The following is a 20,252-nucleotide window of genomic DNA, read 5'->3' as shown; positions in this document are numbered from 1 at the left end:
CCTGCGGAATGGACGCCACGGTAGCGTGGGGTGGACCCGACCCGGCCCGGCCCGGCCCGAACCTGCTCGCTGTTAAGGGGTGCTAAGGCCAAGCCTTGGATATATGCCTCGTCAAGTACGCATGAGTATTATCCCAGCTGATTATTCACCTATATACCATTTGCACTTTACATATACTGCTTCTCGGTCTCGGGTTTGAAGAATAAAAGCTATCTCTGGTCCTCCAGAGCGACGATACTCCTCATCAGATAGCCGAACCGTCTTTTGCTCTCCTGGAGCCAGATCACAAACTCTGGTAGGCCCCGCTACAGACGGTGTTCCATTGGCATGTTCAAGCTCTCGAGCCAAGTGGAGGTCAATACCTGCTCTGGAGAAAGACGCCTTCTTAGACTTAGACTCTTGATCTAATTCTAGAGCGGCAGGCTCCAGGTATATCTCCAGTTGAAGCCATTCATACGTAGCTTTGGTGGTTGAAACGAACTTTGTGAGTCGCTCCGAACCACTCAAGTCATCATTAGTGAGGACGGAAGGCGACGGCTCTGATTCGCAGTCGTTACCTTTCTGGCCCAACATGGTTGCCGAGTGAAGAGCGGGAGTTTTTGAGCGGTATGCATGTGAATCTTCTACCAGGTCAATCCGACTATTTGGAAAACCGAGTTCCCCCAGCGGTCCTCTCATACTGCCCATTTCTGGAATCGAGGGGCATATGGGCAACGGAGTCTCCTTTATAGAGTTTATCGCCGACGACGATGGCGTAGTCATGGAAGGCGATGGCAAAGGAACTCTATGGAGGTTAATAGAACTTTGTAGAGGGAATTTTCGGGCTATATTATTCTGAGATGCTTCACTGAGAGTGTCCAGGATGCATTGATCCACCACCACCAGGACCTTGCGGAAAGAGCTTAGTGTGTCAGTGCTGTAGTCGGAGGAATCGGGTACCGTCCATTGAGGGAATAATTGGCGATGTGCTTTGGATATGAAAAAAGCACCGTGAGCTTGGATAAATGAATGGCACAAAAAGCATGCTTCCTTGGAAACCCCAATATACCGGGGCCAGGGAGGGGGTGAAGAACTCTCATAGTATACAACCATCTGAACTTCCGCATGCACAAACTTTTGCATTCCGTAATTGATGGAAGGTGCGTACGGCTCCAAGGTTTTCAGTTGAAGCTTTGTAAAAGCTTTGCGATATTTGCTGCAAGCCAGACGTGAAAGGCTGGAGCAAATACGCCAGTAGTTCGCAATTTTATTGACCTCCCGAATATCCCTTCCGTCAAGCTTTGAAGCCGGAAATCCCACTGCTTCCAACCGGTCCACCAGGGAATATCCATCCACTGTCAATGCGAAAAACCCCTTTATAACAGACTTCAAGGCATCCTCAATAGACTCCGAAGTTGAGTCTTCTAATCGCAGGAAATCCATGTGTACAGTCTCAATTTGAAGCGAAATGGTCTGAAGTCTTTCCACTCTTTCAGGCGACCTTGACGAACATTTTAGCCATGCGATGTGATCCTTTAGACGCACAGTAAGCGGCGGCCGGCGGGACCCACGTTCATGAGCTGGTCGATGAAAGTAACGACTTCCTGAACGCCCAAGTATTCTGTTTCTGTGAAGTTTAACGACAGTATCGAAGATCTCATCCGCACAAGAATCACGGGATAGAGCTGGAAGAGAAATGCAAATTAATACAGTGGCAGTGGGTCAGAAGTGTACTAAGAAATCGAAACTGAGAAGATATATTCTTACTTTTTCTTGCACACCTCTCCAAACTTTGTAGTACTCGGCCGATTGCGCATTTGACGTGACCCTGGAGCCCTTCATTTGCGGCGAGCCGGACCGTGAGGCTCTTCGATGCAGCTTGGTCCAGCTCAACTGTAGCAGCTGTGACGTATGCAACGCCATACTCACAGGCTGAAATAAATGCGAAGTCATCACAGATCTGTTTTTCGATGCCAAAAGGGAGAACATCAGTAGCGGACGACGGGGGCCAGTCCTTTTCTAACAGTTCCTTGGGGCCCAACACGTTGTTGGTACGATAGAGCCGGGCCACGTGATCCATGAACCTCCTCTGGCCGACATCATCCCATATGGATCGGCCGGGAGTGGCCGTGTCGGGCGCAAGCATGGTCCACCGATCATTCCTCTATAGATGCAGGCTTTCTACAGGAGGGCTGTTTCCACGCAGCTCTGGCGTCCTGGCGTCCTTGGGAAGAAGGGGAGGGTTCATGTGATAGAACCCTGATCAGGCTTCGGGGACTCTATGATCAATCATCCATCCCTGTATACAACAGCGAATAAGAAACGCACACGTCGTTGGAGGTTACGAACAGAAAATACGCACTTATATTGGAGACTGGTTTCATCCTCAGTCAGTCCATCCAGCTCAAGTAGCTATTACTCTAATTATTGTTCATACCATATCACCACTAAAAAGGGCTTTCGCCCGCACCTCAAATACCCACGTACAGAAGTCTCATATCTTGAACACAAGATTGTTAGCAGAGGTAGTTTGTTTTATCTGGTGTTCGGCTTGTGGTACTAACAACAATCCTCAAAGTGCACACACAATCGGTTCGTTCATACCGCATACACCTTAGATGGATAATCACCGGGACAAGGAGGGGAGCTTAACCCCTAGAATAAATATAACCAGACGCGCACTTGAATGTATGCTTTTAAACAGTACTCTGGGTTATATTCAACTAGTTATGAAAGACTGGTTCTGTTTGGACGGGGGCTACAACTCTCTTTATATTGCCTGCTGTGCCGCGTTGAACTCTACAATCATGTACCTCTACTTCACCTATAGGTAGGTGTGAAGGGAACTCTAAGCACATTGTTAAGAATACATTCGGGAACTTGCAACAGCCATGTGTTCTCGTTTCTATCACTTTTTTTGACTGTTCATATTCATGCCCTCGGTGAACCCTCCTTACTCGTCCTCAGTGGACCTGGCTTCAGTCATCCATCTGCATGATTCCAAGAAGAACCCGAATTACCGCCGAACTTGACAAGCCTTATACCCTAGTACCTGTGGAATGTACACTACATCCCGATTTTCCGGCTGCTTATTCGCCGACATTAGGTATTCCTGCATATACCTAGAGCTGAGCCCGCTCGAGGTAAGGGATATTCGAAGGGAAGAGAGCAACCCAAACCCAGAAAACATGCGCGGGGATTTCTTGCATCTCACGTAACACATTAGAATAATCGAGATTTTCTAATGTGTTTATATTTGCATATAGCTCTTTTGTGATATTATTTAGGTGAGGCAGACCGGTTTCTTCTATAGATCGCGTTGAATTTGAATCTGAATTACTTATACTGTTTCGTTATCCACAGAACATTAGTTCGCAGAGAGTCGTATAGACTATTTTAAAATATATATATATATATATATAGCAATACTATTTCTTTTCGATTTGCCTTTGAGCGTCTTGCTTCGGTGTTATATATAGAGAAAGTGGCTGAAGCTATGGCTATCTTGATCGCTGGGGCAGATACAACCGCATCTACCCTGACGGCAGCCTTAGTACATATTTTACCCGATAAAGCCGCAGGAGAGAAGAACGGGTCAGTCAGTATGTTAACCCCGCTGATTTGGAGAATGGCGGTAGCGGTGTCAATAAAGGTCACGTTCAATGTCGGGCCCATTTCGCGGAGGCAGTCGGTTAGATAGTATTCGTCTCATAGTTGAAGGTCAAAGCTTCGTTTGCTCTTGGCGGTTATTATAACCATTTCTGGGAAATTGGCCGAGACCTCTTCGTTAGTCCCACAAACAAGGGACTTTTCTCAGCCGATCACTAACTGTAGTGTGAACAAACAAAAAGGATGCTACAGCGGCAGTCCTTTCGTATTGTCTGTCAAACATCACCGAACGTCTAAGAAGTCGGTCGCCGCTTCCATCGCCAGACTCTGCCAGACCAACAACGTCAACTTTACATGATGCCTAGAGTTGACTTTGGGACCAAAGCAGCTGATTATGCCGCAATTGCCCACCAAGTCAGCCGCAACATCGCCTCGGCGGCACTAAAGCACACTCCTCAGCTCGCTCCTAGCAGCCACGTACTTGACCTAGCCTGTGGCAGCGGCGAAGTCACTAGCGTCCTTATGGAGAATGCCGCAGCACAAGGTGACCAGCAACTCCCAACTATCATCGGTTTGGATATCGCCCCGGAGATGGTGCAGCTCTATAAAGAACGGGCAGAAACAAACGCATGGACAACAGTATCTGCCCAGGTCCAAGACGCACAGGATCTAGGAGAATTCACTGATGCCCAATTCGACTTGGTATTTATGAGCTTCGGACTTATGTATGTCCCTGATCCTGCTCGATGTACGAGGGAAGTGTTTCGGGTCCTGAAGCCAGGAGGCCATGCTGTCTTCACAACCTGGAAGGAAGCCGCCGTTCCGCGGCTACTTGCGCAGGCAACAGCTGCAGCTTCCTGCTCTTGCTTCACCCAACCAACGGATGGCGCATGGGGTACGAAAGAGAAGTTGGTCTCAACAGTGAAAGACGGAGGCTTTGCGACCCACAATATTCAAGTGGTAGTAGAGGAGACAAAGTTCGACAGGGGAAATGGGGATGGAATTGCGGAAGCGCTTTCTCGGCCATCCTGGAATCCGCTGCATGATGGCACTTCTGAGGCAACATTGAAATGGCAAAGTATTCTGCGAGAGCAGATGACTCCAACACAAAGGGAAAATGGAACCCTTGATATGATTTCATGGGTATGTATTGCAAGGAAAAATATGCAGTAGAGTCAATCAAGTTGATTGAGACAAGTATGTAGGAAATTGCTATGTCGGTCATTCCCGGAAAGATACACAGGTTAAAATAAAAATATGAGCGATATTTATCTTCTATAACGATGTTGAGCGTCTTGGCTCGAGGTTATACATTGGGCTTAAAATGTACATACCATGCTCCCCTAGCATTTTCCACTCCTACCTTGCATATACTACCCCCTTTGATACATCCAGCTCCAAGTAATGCTATATATACGCAGTATTGTGTGTATTTATTTATTTATTTATATTTTTTTGAAAAAAAACAAAATTAGTACTAATATATTGGTTGACAGTCACATTAATTTCTGCCACCGATAGAAAACAGTCAAAGTGGTGTAATACTATCGAAGGGAGGGGAAAGCCACATTGGCTAGGTGCATGGACTCAGATGGTCCATGACCCAATACTGGGCCACACACATACCAAGCTGAATGACCGAAGCGGCGAAGGATGGATCGAACATGGATCAATTCATCAGAGAAACATGTAAAAAAACTATGTACTATAACAGTTTGTCAAGCTCAAGCAGTGCCAAGAATCTTCTTCACACGAAATTTCGCTGTTTTCCCCCCCACTACTACCACTCGAACGCCAAATTAGGGCTGGCATCGGCCGGGATGGAATTCTGACTTTATCCTTTTGTCAGCCAAGATATTGCTACATTGGGATCAATCAAGAGAAAGGGGAAACTTCGGTGAGGTGACTCCTTTGTGGGCTCCCTGAATGTGGAGAACGTCCCGTTGACATCAACTTTATCATAGACCTCACCTACGGGGTGGTATTGCCTGGGATGATTCTGGGTCATATGCAGAAAAATTCCAAAAAAAGGTCGCGCAACAAGATATGACTAAATCTAGGGGCATGAGTCGCATCCAATCAAGTCCTATGGTTTGGTAGACAAAGTGCTTGAAGGCAGATAACTGTCCACAGCACTGGAAATATATTAGTATCTTAGATGATATTAACATTGACTTGATCTTGAAAGCGGACGCAGCGAAGACAGGGTCCTTTCCCATAGGGATACTAACCAAGTTAGAACCCGACCCGATGTTTTATGACTCGGATGAATGCCGCAAGCACAGAATTGGGGAATTCACTTGATTAAGCGTTACTCTATTTGGTGATTTATTCCGCAAGCAGAGTTGGCTAACCAAACTTGGCTACAAAGTGCATCCGTTTATTAGGTCCAAGGGTGAATGTTATATTTTGGTGGATCGGATCGTCAAGATTCGGCAGGAGAGAGGCTGGAATCTTTCCTGCAATAGATATATTTGCCCAGAGTGGAGTTGACCCGACCCGACCCGGCCCCGGCCCGAACCCGCTCGAGGTAAGGGGTTCTAAGGTCAAACCCAACCCAAACCTAGAACACCTGCGCAGGGTTTTCTTGCGCATCACGTAGCACATTATGAAAATCTAGACCTTCCACTATGTGTATATTTCGATATAGTCTAGATTATATAGGCATAAACATATATATATATATATATCTCTCTCTCTCTTAGACTGGATATCCCCATATTCATAGATCACTACGTAACACCCGCTACCCGGCTAGGATTCAATCACTCCTGGGGGATCTCGCCTAGTCAACATGGGTCAACAGTAGGGTGGCCTCCGGCTACATATTACTGCTAATGGGCGTCAGTGCCGCCTGCAGCCTTCGCCAGGATTGACGACCGCGCTGCGCAGCAGTCTCTGGCCGGAATTCAGGCGTCCTCATTCTCCAATCAAAGATTTCCAGCGAGACCCAGCCATTAAAGCCTTTATCTGCAATCCAGGACTTTACGACTTCTGGTACAGGTAGATATCCACCCAGCTCCGTTTCCAGGGGAAATGGACGAGCATGTCGTGACCATGTAAACTGTGGCGCCTCGCCCTCGAGATACCACGGATGGGATGTTGAAAAGGGGGGTTAAAACGTTCACCGTCTGAGAGTTGCACGTAGCAGATCTTATCGAGAGGGCAATGATCTTGGAAATCGCGTAGCGATGCTCGTAGATCATCGTCCGCGTTGGGCAGCTTACCCGATGCGTCGAATGGACTCGCCCACAGTTTCGTGAGCTCGTGGAAGCTGTCTAGGCAAAGTCCAAAATTTGGTCGATCCACACATTGAACGATGTGCAGTGCGCTTTGCCATGTTGAGGAATGTGTGGACCATGACATCGGCTCGTAAGCAATGCTGACCATTGGCGGTTGTGCACGGGCAAGATCTGCCAGCTGCTGTAACTCCGAGACGACCACCGCCTCAACCCCAGTGCAGTCACTACTGTACTGAGCGGGCACCTGGAGATATGTCGCGTTTAAGATTCTCGCAATGTCGATCCACTTTCTGGCCGTCTGTAGCCTTTCCTCGAGAGGCGAGTTATGCCCTTCGAAGTTCTCAAATGGAGCTAGGGACAGAATCTCGATCCGGTGTGCTTTGCATATCCCTTGAATCTCTGCTGCTGCCTCTGACAGAGAAAGACTCTTCGCTCGTGCGTAGATGTCGATGTCAGAGAAGACGATCTCAATACCCGCAAAGCCGTGGGAAGCGGCGACCCTAATCTTGTGGTCTAACAAGTGCGAAGGGTGCTGGCCTAACGACAGGCTACTGATCGCCAATTTATTGCTTAGCATGGCTGTATTGGACTCGGGATGACACGGTCTTGGATTTGTAAGTATCGATGGCAAGATGAAGCACGATCCTGGCGTGAGCATTTCGGCGGTTTAAATGGCAGTCTTGACGGAAATCAATTTCCGCGACGGAGCAATCAGGAAGTGGCATTCCATTCTCTACCCGTCGTAAGGTACAAATATCGAGGGGGTCGGAAAAAGCGATGGGCAACTCCAATGCTGACCATCAATCACGATAAACGCATGGCAGGATCCAGCCTCCTCCGTCGCTTGGTCAGGGAGACACCTTCACCGATAGTATTGGCGATGATATTGGGGGACGAAATGCTCCTTGGCATAAAGCCGTACCTGACATTGAGCTGGGGAGGCCCTCAAGCTCGGGCTTGAGTTGTAGAGGCGCTATTTCGATTGTCAACGTTGCTATCTAGTATGGCAGTCCACTGTCGATCTTTGTAGATTCGAGGGGGGCCGACCGAAGAAGCTTGACTGGAAGCTTCCTGCTGATGTTCTGCGTACTGTATACTTGGATGACGTGTCTCCCTTCCAGTGTCTGACGATGGATCTGGCAGATCATCAAGTCTCCTGCGAATACCAGGTCGCTAGACGGATTCCGAGTCACAGAAGTGGACACCCGAGATTTGAGGCCTCCCGGAATTGACGGGAAAAGGGCGGATAATCTCACGGGCCGGCGTTGGATTTCCTATCCTCGAATTCCATCTCTTGTCTAACATCAACCTCGGTTCTTAGCCGAACGCGGCTCAAATCAAGTTGGATTGCAGGGGATTCGCTCTCGAGTAGGAAGGCATCCGAATCGCAATACAGAGGATAGTGTTTGATCCGAAAACAGCGGGCACGACACAGTACCAGTGTGGTTGCAGTAGTTCCAGTTCCCCCTCGGTGGATCTTCGGCTTTTCATGAGATTAAGGAGCCTGTCACTGTTTCACCACGTCTGATGCCACAAGCAATGGTCTCGATTGTGTCCTCCGGGAAAAAGTCACCAAAGGAAATGTTTAAACTACCGAGACCACCGATTGTGACGCAATGAAGAACTCCGAATCGTGACTCCAGTCTCCAGGGCAGCGGCAATATTCTACCTCCATACGTCGTCGTCTTAGGGGCCTCTGAACACGGGATTGGTTGCACTGCTATCAGCGGCGGTGCCTCGTGTGAGTTGGGCGCCCCTTCTTTTTCTCTGCTTCATACCTTTGATAGGGGGTATCGGCATTAATGCTTGATCGAACCGGCTGCTCAGGTTTATTAAGCCGATTACTCTGAGACACCCCAACAGGTACCAAATGTCTCGGGGATCGCTCTTTGTTGGTGAGGTTCTGGTAAATAAGGGAGCGTCTGTTCCTTGTGGTGATGAGAGTGAAACATCGGATCCACATCGGGAGAGCCTGCAGTGGACGGTAGTGGGAGCTCGGGATATCGAGCTTTAGTGGGACCCAACGATGGTGCGCTTATTGGTGGAATGCATTGTATGTTTCAGAAGTAGAAACAGGGGAATTCTTCTGGACCATGGCAAGAAAGAGAAGTAAGGCACGCCCTAGCAAACCGGCGGACATAGCTTAATGTACTGCAGATTTGTATATATAAATGTGAACCCATCGGCGACAGATGCACTGGCTTAAACCAAGGCACTGCCATCCACCCCTTCACCATGAGAGGGATTGTCGCTCTTTCTTTGCTCTCTGTGGCGCTGCGCGTCACGGCGGCCTTGACCGAATCCAACTTGCACAAATACCCTGGGGTGCTGGCACTTCAAAATTCCTTTAACCCCATCAAGGAGGCCTACTGGACTGGGTACCCTCACCATCGACGAACTCCATTTGCTGTCTCGCCCGATGGAAAGTCCGCTTACATTGCCTACCTTGACGCGAGCGAAACAGACATTCATGTGCAGCAAGTGGATGTAGATACATTCAAAGCGACCGGAACGTCGGTGACAGTGTCCGGTGGCAAGGAAGGTATGTGATTATGCTACGAGGGATCATGATGTGGGTGCTAAGGACACAGAGCAGCGGGCGGACTCGTGGCCCATAATGATGGGTTTGCCCTCCTGACAAATGAGGCCATGCCATCTGGAACGACCAATGCACCCCCCAGCGACACACCCGTCCCGGTCCTTTACCGATACACCGATGGGAAACAGACGTGGAAGACGTGGCTGGGTGGACCCGATGTCCACGAGACGGACGGTCTCTCCGCGTCGCCTGATCTCAACGGCGACCTGGTCTACTCTGAGGAATCGGGTCTCTACGGCGCCTACTTTGTCGTCACAGACTACTCTGGCGATGCAGCAGGACACTTCGGTGACAGTATTCAGTACGTTGCAGATAATGGAACACTGGTCACGATCACCGGGGCTAGCAGCTCCTGGGGCTGTAGCCATAACACAGGTATCGCTTTCGAGTCCGCCGATGAACCTCCGTTCGCGAGCATCTGCGCGGAAGACCAGGGGGCTATCTGGCTGAATACCAGAACGCTGGGCATGTCCAGTGACGGGGTGAAGATCTCCAATGAGAATACCACCAACGGAGCCTCGGGGGAGCCCATGGGCGGCATGTCCGGGAGCTACAGTGCTCTTGCTCGGTTTGCGGAAAGCAGTCGGTACATCTTCGCCTGGGTTTCCCGTGGTGCAATGGATCTCACCGAAAACACGTGGATGGGGAGTGGCTACACTCATGCCCTGAATCGCACCAACAACCGCAATGTCGCCATCTCACTGTTCTCCGATAAATACACCATGGTTGGAGAGCAGGCGACCTCGAAAGTCGGCGCTGAAGACGGCGATGCCCAGATCAATTGGCTGACCGAAGGCGCCAACGACTGTTCGAATGCGCATGCGGCGACGTTCGGGAACAACAGTGCACTCGTGTCGTGGGAGGAGATCTCGGATCCCATTTGCGACTTTGTGGCGATGGGATGCCGGGGGCAGTTTGCCGGCACCTTCTTTCAACAGGTGGATGGCAATGGAAACCAGGTCGGCAGCCCGTTGAAAAGCACAGATACCTTCGTCGCAGGCGATATGGTCACAATGGCTGATGGCCGAATCTGCTGGCCCTATGTGAGTATGAACTGGGATTTATCGCAAGCGGTGTATGCATCGGCCTCTGCCACCACCACGCAAATGAGCTTTGCCTGTGTTGATCTCACTGGAAACTCGTCCGGCACTGCAGCCTCATCGAGCAGTGCAAGTCCGTCGACGAGTGCTGCATCGTTGAAGACTGCAACCGCATCCAATGGCAACGGCAAGCCGATAAGCACTTCAGTAAGGGGGGACAGTTGCGCTGCATCCGCTTGAGCATGGTATGGGGATGGTGCTGCGTCGACCTCGGTCAGTAGTAGGATATGAGAACGCGTTGATTGTCTCTAAGTAATCTACTATCTCTACAATACTACCAGAATGCATCGATTGCCTCTTTCTTTTGCTTTTGCTTTTGCTTCTCTGTTTCTATTCTTGTGGAAGTGGTTTGGATTGAAAACCTGTCTGTATTCCTAGTGATGTAAACCATGGTAGGGAGATTTTCAACCAGACACCCAGAACAACAGGTACGTGAGACTCGAATAATAAGAGATATCTGCACCACATGCATAGTATGTCTTCAGTATCTCTACACCGTACGGCGAGTCAATCTAAGGATCTGATCGTCTCCCGCCATGGGCTTTCCCGGTCCGAGGCTTGGTTTAGCTTCGTCAAGCCTTGGGAAGCCTTTCCCTCGCACCCCCAACACTTCTTGGTCCGGCCCAATTACCTCCAAGTCGTACCTCCAAAGGAGAAGTGCCAGATAGGCCAACACTTGATGCCTGCCCACAATCCTCCCGCTGCACAACGTTGTACCGCCACCGAACCCGCGAAACTCCACCTTTCGCAGAAGGGATTTGTCCCGGTAGAACCGGTAGCAATCAAAATCTTGAGGATCCGGTCCAAAGGCCAGACTGTGCATCATTTGAGTCCGCTGCGGGATGATCATTTTGGTACCTTTCGGGATGCAATAACCTTCCAGGGTCGTATCTCTCGTAGTTTCACGAAAGCTACTGCCGGTGGCGGTGAACCGCAAGGTCTCATTGAACGTGGAATTCAAGATGGGACAGCCGTTTAGCAGTGGGTCTTTGGTGACCTCCGCAAGGATCGTCCCATCCATCGTAGGGGCAGAGTCGAGGGCCCGCATCATCGGCGCAATCTCCTCTCGGATCTCGTTCACCACGGTGGGGTGGCTCATCAGATGGACGATCATCCAGTATGATATCGCGTTGACATTGGAATTAAGCCTGGCACGTTTGAATCAATGGAATAGAGAGCATGGAACGCATCCGGCTTACCCCCAAAGGATCGTAAAAACGATGCCTGCAATATCTCGATCCGGAATTCCGGCTTGCTTATAGTCGTTATAGACATCATTAACGAAGGAGACAGAGCCTGGCCGCTGCTCGGCGGGGACGGCGTAGTATTCCACGAGAACCTCAATGAGATGGTCCCGGAGCTGCGTGGCATGCTTGGCTAGAAAGGATGGGAGTTTGTATGTGACCTGCCAACTGATGTGATCCCATGCTTTCAGAAACGATCGGATATTGGGCTCGAGCTCCAGTATGCGAGGGCCAAAAAATGATGTGAGCTGGGCATCGATGATCACATCACGACACAAGCATTCCAGAGAAACCACCTTGACGTCTGGGGTGGAGGCGAGGACGCTCGTCTGGTAGAACGAGTTCCACTGCAGTGTCATGTTCACATGGGCTAGGGATTTAGCCATAAAACGGTGCATTGCATCTGGTTGTGTGAGCTGTTTGTGCAGCAGATGGATTCCTGTATGTGCGGCGGTCATTTGTTTGGCGTTTGGAAAAAGCGATTCATAACCTTCCGCCGGCGTCTTCCACAAAATCGGCTTGCTCGCGCACGAGACAGTGGCGATCTCCTCGTACACCATGTCTACGAATGGTTCGAAAGCAAATGTCTGGCTGTCACGATCAATCGCGGCAATTTGGGCCGCGGTCGTGACCATCACAAGATCCTGCCCGGCTATACGTAGGGCACACAACTTGTGGTTGAACTCTTTCTTTGCCCGAGCAAAGAGGGTGCTAGAATTTCTAAAGAAAGGTATGGCATGACCTATAAAGTAGGCGAGTTTTGTCGCTCGAGTCAGTGGCGCTTCCCCTCGGAGATGGCTCTTACAACAAACCTAGATCTAGTAGCATTAGCTATGGTGGCTCGGAGGCGAGGTGGCCGCAACCTACATGGAATCCAATATGGGAGGTACTCTAATCTGTCACGATGGAGCCGCGGCGAGATGGTGAATGCCCATAGTCGCCACACAAGAAGTACTGAAAGCAGGAGATAAACGACGCGATGTAGCCTTGTCTGCTCCCCAGTGGCTATATCATGCGGCTCGGTCGAGGAGACGCTCCTCACTAGGCCGTCCAACATTGCGACTCAATGGGGCCTATAAACATGCAGGTACGAAGCGGAGTGGTAAGGAAGAGATACTCATCCGGCATCGTCGCTGGACACTGACTTTTGAATCAGGCTCCAAGGCAGGGCAAACCAGTTACTCAACAGTTTCTGGATAAGCTCCCAATTAGGCAGTTGCTCGGAGAGGCGAATAACACACAGTTGCCGGTGAGGGGTAAATGAAGCCACGCTATCAGGGTACTTTGGACGCATCTGTAGGCGTCCAGTTTGGGCTGTGATCGTGCCATTAGATTGGCTGTGTGGCGGTTGGGATGCATGTCAGAAATGGGGTTGTCCTAGATCAAGCCCTAGTCTGAGATGGCCTCAACGCGGAACACAAAGAGCTCTCAGAGGCATCGCATTCGCTATTGGTGAGACTGCAGATCCACTCTCCACTCGCCGACGCTACTCTGCTGCACCTTTATTGATCCCTGTCCCCTTGGGCCTATCGATTACGGAGTAACTAGGGCAAGGCGTAGAACCGCGGGAGCCGACGAGAATGAATGAGACAGACAACGCACGACACGCTAATGCGGCCTGGGCCCTGTACCTTTTCCTTTCCTCCGCGTCAGTGCCTCTTTTGCGTCTATCTTCACTGCTAATTCCTCCTTACGTTGTATCCCCCGAATCACGCCGCCCGCGGTGCCCATCGCCATGTTTCTGCTGTGCCTCCAAACGCTGGCCGTGGCCTACGTGGCCTGGAGCTTGGTAGCGATGGAGATCAATTATCGCCGCGCGTGCGTCATGGGGATCCCTCTCGTGAGGCTCTGTATCGACCCCCAGAACCTGCTTTGGGTCCTGATTGAGCCCCATCTCTGGCCCTGGCTCGATCGCCTGCCCATCCACTGGGGTGATTTTGGTCGCTACTCGCGGCGCGGATGGTACTTTGCGGACCGGGGTGAGTCGCATCGTCGCTACGGTCCCATCTGGGCGCTGGTCACTCCCAAGGAAATTTACATCAATGTCGCGGACTCCGAAGCCATCCATGACATATTCCAACGACGGACAGATTTTATCCGCCCCGTGGAACAGTATGGTGTGTCTGCCCTGGGCCATTGGTGGTGTATGACCCTGCTGTCTAATCGTTGTGCTTCCTCGTAGCGGTGCTCGAAGTCTATGGACCGTGTATCTCCACAGCAAATTCAACGGACTGGCCGCGTCATCGAAAAGTACTAGCTACTCCCTTCAACGAGAGTATTATGTCCTTCGTATGGGATGAAAGCACTGAGCAGACCCTCCAGATGCTTGGGATTTGGGCCTCTCCAGGCCTCGATAAGATCTCTAGCGTCGCAAAGGACACCCGCACACTCTCATTGAATGTCCTGGCTGCTATAGGATTTCGCAAATCGTATCCCTTCCAGAGTGCTAGTGACAGCTGTCACCAGGAACAAAGGAGCTCTGTAAGTTATCGTGATGCCCTGCAGACCGTCCTCGATAATGCCATCTTGTTGATGATTATGCCCCGGCGATTCCTCTCGTTTTCGTTTGCTCCGGAATCGTGGCATCGGTTGGCCAAGGCCGCGACGGACTTTAAGCAGCACATGGTGCGTATGCTGGATGAAGAAGTACAGGCGTTTAACGAGGGCAAGGCTGGGTCGGGTGGTCTAATGACATCGTTTGTGCGCGCCATGAATCGCAAGCAGGAGGACGCAATGGGCAAAGCCGATGATGCGTCGCCAAAAGGACTGACGACTGACGAGATCTTTGGCAACATCTTCGTCATCAACTTTGCAGGACACGATACCACGGCTAATACGCTGAGTTTTGCACTCCTTCTACTGGCCGCATACCCCAAGGTGCAAGATTGGGTTGCCGAGGAGCTTCGGCTGTTGGCAGACGCCAGGGGTCAATATGTCGACTTTTTCCCCAAGCTCAATCGCTGCCGAGCTGTCATGGTAGGCCTGGTCGTCTCTGATAGCTGCGTACTATTTGAATACTCACCGTTGACAGCTTGAAACCCTGCGTCTCTACCCCCCCATCCCCTCCCTACCCAAATGGACCAACGACCAGCCGCAACCACTGAAGGTCGGCGATAAAACTATCATGATCCCACCCAAGGTGGGAGTCAATCCGAGTCTTCTCACGATGCACATCGATCCCCAGCACTGGGAAGATCCATTGGAGTGGAAACCCTCACGGTGGGTCAGAACAAGCAAGTCGGACATGGCGACCTTGATTGAGGACGAACAGCTTATCACTCCGGTGCGGTGCACATACTTCCCCTGGTCGGACGGGCCACAGAACTGCCCCGGTAATAAATTCTCGCAGGTGGAGTTTGTCGCGGTCCTGGCGAGTCTTTTCCGAAATCACCGCATCAGTCCCGTGGCCAACGCGGGAGAGACATTTGAACAGACGCGCGAAAGGGTCCTGGCCACTACGAGGGATGTTGATCTGCAACTGCTTCTACGGATGAAGGATGCAGAGCAGGTGCACTTGAAATGCCGGCGAGTCTAAGAAGCATCCTCTCATTCTGCAATCTAGGGACCATGTATTATTTCCAGGGCGATAGATAATTGGATTCAACCTACACTGCCGATCCGTCTTATGCTTGGCCGAGGTTTACCAATCAGTAGCAGCCACGGGCTTTGTAACACCGATGGTAGGATAGAGAGTCACACCCTCGCTGGTTGTGGGGTGGACCAGACCGTCTTGAAGTAAAAGATAGGGTTCAATATGAATGCTGGCCGAATAATCTATTTCTAGTTGTAAATAGATATATATATCTCGATAATAGATACCTCTACACTTCGCTGAGCTTGCCCAAGGGCATTCGATATCATAGCGTCTTCTATCCAACCCATGATATACCAGATACACAAAGTACCTGCTTCTCACTTATGGACCCATCCAGTCAGCCTCAATGATGGCCATCCTTGCCCCAGCAGGCACGTTGACACCCAAAAACCGGAACCGCTCATCCGCCTGCTTGAATAACTCCCTCCACGTCTCCACGTCTCTTTCTCGAGCATTATTGAACGCCTTCATAGCAATATCCATAAACCTAGCAATTGTCATCGAGTCAGCGACACATTCAAGAGCACACATGGAACAGAGCACAAAAGTCTCAAACACATACCTCAGATCACGATCAGCCTTAGGCCCCAATACCCCCGGCTCAGGAATACAGATGTCATTAACAACGACTCGAGCCCCTTTCTTCAACGCCGGAACCAAATTCTGCAGGATCTTCACGCAATATTTGTCCGACCAATCATGCAGGATCCAACGCAGAAGGTAAACGTCCGCTCCGTGGACAGGCTGAGGGGTCAGGAAGTCGTGCGCCATACAGGTGACCCGATCCTGCAAGTCCTCAGGTACGCGCATAGTCCAGTTTGCGATTGTCTTCGGCAGATCCTGGACGACACACCGAACCTGGGGGTATCGTGAGGCGATCTCGGTGCTAACTTCGCCGTGGGAGCCACCGATGTCGACGATGGTGCATTCGCCGGTACCGAAGTCGTAATTATCGAGGAGATGGGACAGGTGGTAGGATGGGTGGAGGTGGGAGAAGCGCATGGCGGTGATGAATTGGGCTCGTCGGCGGGGGTCCTGCGAAATCTCATCGAAGGGGTTCATGTTTGTGTTGAAGGCGAGGGAGTAGCCCTGTGGGAGTGAATGCGGTCAAGATTGTAAGCCTCGGTGGAGGAACTGAGGTACGGTCCTCTTACAGTTTCGTTGGGCTCTTCTGAACCAGGCCACTTCTCTGTCGCGTCAACCGTGCGTGTGAATGCCGGCCAATATTCCTCGGCAATGTTGAGAAGCCATGCCTCTACCATGGGGTTGTTGACCAGGAGTTTGGAGGCTGCCGTGTGGCCGATGACATCTTTTTGGGGCTCGTAGAAGACATGGCGGCTGATGGCTACTCGAAGAAAGCGAGTGAGATCCTTGATGTTGAGATTCGTTGCTTGGGCGAGCTGTTCGAACGTGATCGTGCCTTCAACGGGAACTTGAGGGGCGATCTGATAGCGGTAGATGTATTGGAGGCTGAGGAGAAACAATTGCTTGTGCAAAGGTCAGACAAGAGAGAAGAAAAAGGGATGCAAACGCTGGGAAAGGAAGCGAACCTCGCCAGGGCAGCTAAGCAGAAGCCCCAGTGGACCTAGGAGTAAGTGATGGAGCTCGTAGGTTGCCTCAATGGCGGACTCCCGGGCCTCTGCCACCTCCTGTGGAAGTGGCTGGCGGGGATCGAGTCCGTCACCATACTGATATGATGGCTCGGGGAGGTTCAAGGACTTCACAAAGTCAAGGTAAACCTTGGTAGTCCTATGAACTCTTTCCAGCAATTGTGTCATGCTGCCTGTTGCGGCCTTTCGCGATGAGCAGCGGGTCTGCATTTGCCCTAATGACTGGCGGTACACCGAGCGCGAGACGATTCGAACGGACAAGGCCCGTACGGGGAAATGAAAGCTTGCCATGTTGAATGATCAAAGTGATCAGTTGTTCGAAGGATGAAAGGAGATCGATCTCTTGTCTACCGTAGGGCGAAATATTAAATCTCATGGTGTCCATATGAGTGCTCCTCAGGCCGATGCTTTCTTAATCCATGTTATGGGATATGTCTGTAAGCCTGGCTCGAACTTGCCCGCATGAATTACCTCAGCAGCGGGGAATAGCCCCTCTGGAATAGTATACACTAGTAAGGACTAGATGCTATTGTAGACAAGTATATACAGGGGCTATGGTAGCCCACTAGAGTACATAAAAAAGCAAGCAAGTCACAATCCTTGCTGTCGTAGTCATGCTTTAGGGTTCTAATAATGTGGCTCGCTCCGTTCGGAATGTGACAGCTGACAGCCCGTGGTCCAGTTTACGGCTGCTTCTATCGCTTCTTCAAGGCAGACTTCGTGTATGGCGTATCTATATAGGCTTTTGAGGCTAGAGGGTACTCTTCCCTATAATGCCTCATTGATTGCCGGTTTAGGTGCTGCGGGTGTACTCTACAGTGTGCGCTCACGATTATTCGCCCCGCCGTAGCAGTCTAAACGAGGTCATTGTACATATGCAATGTCATCAGTGTGTTTTTGCCTAGTCAGTACACTGGCAATCGTGTTTCTCGGCGTCTCTTAACAATCCTAATTCATTGATCGCAACCTACCCTTCGGTGCCCTTGTTCGCCTTGGACCCATCCCCTTTCCGAACCTGAGAACACGCGCATCGGATCAGTCCAGTGCCAAGTGGGGTTACGTTCGCCCTGCTGATGTCTTCGGGAAAGGCTGCATTAGTCCTTGTTGGCGCTGACGTTGACCAGTGGGGTCATTACGTGAGATTCAGATTCTTGTTGTCTAAACCGAGCTACAAAGGTACTTTGCATACTTGTTGGCGGAACAAGTCCTACCTGGTTAGACCAGAGAGACAAGCCACTGGCATGGAGGGCTATTTACCAGCAGGTGCGGTTCGTTCCCATTCCATTCGTGACACTGCCTATCAATGACAACGCCGTGTCTGTTGCCATGGGCAAAAGCGTCAATCTTGGTGCTATCCACGAACAGATCCACGTTCAGATTTTTAATCTGACCGGGAACCAGGGGTTTTGAAGCTGAGGCGGGGATGCTGCAGGTCTTCGCCCCCCCCCCACCCGGACACGCTAGCATTTCTGTGTCAGATTTGGGACAGGGCAATTTGTTGAACAATACGTGTTGTCTGCTGCGCTGGCGGCTGAGAACAAGGGTAGTTGGAGAAGGTGAAGACGAAGGGATGTGTGTTATTCCGCAGGGCTAGATGTCCAAACTAGTGTAGGATCATAGATGGGTCCAGCAAAATAAGCTAACCCCAATAATTGAGGCCATTGTGGCAGTTATTGACGGATACCGTAGTCATAGTTTCATGCTCTCGTTGCGTGGCCACTGGCCGGCATGCAACGTACGCTCTGCTGACTGCACATTTCTTAAAGTGATTCGTGTCAGTTATGATAGCAGTCGGTCCATTTATCTGTAGTCTCAGAAGTATCATGTCCAAGAAAGAAAAATGTACAGCACACGGATGGAATCACAAATCGAAGGAGAAAGCGAAAGCCGAAAGGAAAGAGGAACGATAAGCAGACCGTTCCCAATGAACTGGCCATCTTGGAACGAATTTCACCTTTTAGGTGAAGTAGTCACTTCAAAGTCACTACGAACGTGCACAGAATCCATCGGCACAATCGCCGTATCACTGGTCTGTGACTCCGTGTCCCTAGCAGAGCATTCCCGCGACAGGCCATATTTCTTGCCCGGTACGCCCAACAGCGGGTTATGTGGGGTATGGTTGACCTTGCCAAATAGATGCTGGTTTTGTGAGCTGACGAAGAGCTGTCTGAACGAAGCGATACACGCAATAATGATCCCTGTAGGCACCACATCAGCAAGAGCAATGACTATAACAACAATTCAAGAATCGCCGGAGACAACACACCGGTTCCCATCTCAACGAAACTCCAGAAGTACAACCAGCCGATATCCACACTGCTGTTGAGAGAATTATTGACAACCACTCGGATAATGGCCACAACCATAATAAGGACGGTCGCGGAGAATATGCTGAAAAGAATTAACTTCTTACGGAGCGAGATGTGGGTGTTCCATAGAATGAGAATAGGGATTGAGAGGACTTAATCGGGCAAAAAGCATTAGCTCCATGGCCCATCATGTAGACTTAGATCCACTCACTCAAGATATCTGTGACAATATCTCCAGCACAGTTGGCCCAGAATGTGCGGTTCTGATAATGGACATGATCGAGGTCGCTGCATTTGGCTGATTATAACTCTATGTTAGTATTTGTCTACTCGGCCAGGTCAGGATTGCCATTTCTCACTGATGATATACTCCATCCCGCCTAGGCTACATTTGTAGTCAACGTCGGCCACGGACGCAATATAGACGCCTCCGATGACCACCATAACAACATACCACCAGATACGGTGGCTCTTGACCTTGGAATCGAGGCGGAAAAAAAAGGACATAAACGAGAGCTTGATGGCCCACAGCCCGGAGTAAAACATGATAGTCATAGGAGCGATATATCGCATAAATGATTCGAACATGGGCAGAACGGCGGGGGTGTATGGTTCCTGGCCAGCGCTGATCGCATACAACTTGTACAGCACTTGCCCCTGGATTTGCCAGATGATCGCGTTTGTCAGCATAATGGCCCATGCGAGTAGGACGAAGAAATCATCGACGAAGAGGCGACGGAAAAAGGCAATTCGGACAAATATGCGAAACAGGACGATGATAGTGTCAGTCGCCGTAAACGCCCAGAGCACGCCCTGTGAATCGAAAGATTAGTTGCACAGAGAACGGATGTCTCTGAGGAGTGACACTCACCAAGAAGGCACCTTTGGATATTTTGGCATGCATCATCAACATTGAGTCTGCCATGATGTCTGGAACTCCGGCGGAAGACACCGAATGGACTGTT

General features: G+C 50.5%; 7 protein-coding genes across 7 annotated transcripts; 3 read left to right on the top strand and 4 right to left on the bottom strand.

Annotated features, from left to right (window-relative positions):
- Positions 1–3,945: 3,945 nt before the first annotated feature.
- On the top strand, positions 3,946–4,761 carry ABOM_010441 (class I SAM-dependent methyltransferase; the record flags this gene model as incomplete). The annotated part of the gene is made up of 1 exon (XM_022537569.1): positions 3,946–4,761. The coding sequence occupies one exon, from the start codon at positions 3,946–3,948 to the stop codon at positions 4,759–4,761; it is 816 nt and encodes a 271-aa protein (XP_022384819.1).
- Positions 4,762–6,573: 1,812 nt separating this feature from the next.
- ABOM_010440 (sugar phosphate isomerase/epimerase family protein) lies at positions 6,574–7,407 on the bottom strand (the record flags this gene model as incomplete). The annotated part of the gene is made up of 1 exon (XM_022537568.1): positions 6,574–7,407. One exon carries the CDS (start codon positions 7,405–7,407, stop codon positions 6,574–6,576), a length of 834 nt encoding a protein of 277 aa, XP_022384818.1.
- Positions 7,408–9,065: 1,658 nt separating this feature from the next.
- ABOM_010439 (uncharacterized protein) lies at positions 9,066–10,709 on the top strand (the record flags this gene model as incomplete). The annotated part of the gene is made up of 2 exons (XM_022537567.1): positions 9,066–9,372; positions 9,427–10,709. 2 exons carry the CDS (start codon positions 9,066–9,068, stop codon positions 10,707–10,709), a joined length of 1,590 nt encoding a protein of 529 aa, XP_022384792.1.
- A 310-nt stretch (positions 10,710–11,019) lies between these two features.
- ABOM_010438 (cytochrome P450) lies at positions 11,020–12,830 on the bottom strand (the record flags this gene model as incomplete). Its single annotated transcript, XM_022537566.1, has 4 exons — positions 11,020–11,677; positions 11,729–12,515; positions 12,586–12,591; positions 12,641–12,830. The coding sequence occupies 4 exons, from the start codon at positions 12,828–12,830 to the stop codon at positions 11,020–11,022; spliced, it is 1,641 nt and encodes a 546-aa protein (XP_022384793.1).
- A 678-nt stretch (positions 12,831–13,508) lies between these two features.
- ABOM_010437 (cytochrome P450) lies at positions 13,509–15,308 on the top strand (the record flags this gene model as incomplete). The annotated part of the gene is made up of 3 exons (XM_022537565.1): positions 13,509–13,890; positions 13,956–14,749; positions 14,805–15,308. The coding sequence occupies 3 exons, from the start codon at positions 13,509–13,511 to the stop codon at positions 15,306–15,308; spliced, it is 1,680 nt and encodes a 559-aa protein (XP_022384803.1).
- A 381-nt stretch (positions 15,309–15,689) lies between these two features.
- On the bottom strand, positions 15,690–17,269 carry ABOM_010436 (O-methyltransferase; the record flags this gene model as incomplete). Its single annotated transcript, XM_022537564.1, has 4 exons — positions 15,690–15,855; positions 15,931–16,457; positions 16,523–16,855; positions 16,919–17,269. The coding sequence occupies 4 exons, from the start codon at positions 17,267–17,269 to the stop codon at positions 15,690–15,692; spliced, it is 1,377 nt and encodes a 458-aa protein (XP_022384804.1).
- A 1,659-nt stretch (positions 17,270–18,928) lies between these two features.
- ABOM_010435 (uncharacterized protein) lies at positions 18,929–20,212 on the bottom strand (the record flags this gene model as incomplete). Its single annotated transcript, XM_022537563.1, has 5 exons — positions 18,929–19,176; positions 19,245–19,439; positions 19,499–19,585; positions 19,647–20,100; positions 20,159–20,212. 5 exons carry the CDS (start codon positions 20,210–20,212, stop codon positions 18,929–18,931), a joined length of 1,038 nt encoding a protein of 345 aa, XP_022384794.1.
- Positions 20,213–20,252: the final 40 nt, after the last annotated feature.

This window comes from Aspergillus bombycis, assembly GCF_001792695.1.
Source record: "Aspergillus bombycis strain NRRL26010 chromosome Unknown contig00121, whole genome shotgun sequence".
In the NCBI taxonomy this organism is placed as follows: Eukaryota; Fungi; Ascomycota; class Eurotiomycetes; order Eurotiales; family Aspergillaceae; genus Aspergillus; species Aspergillus bombycis.
The sequence above is the reverse complement of the archived record's forward strand: the minus strand, read 5'-3'. Positions and strand labels throughout refer to the sequence as shown.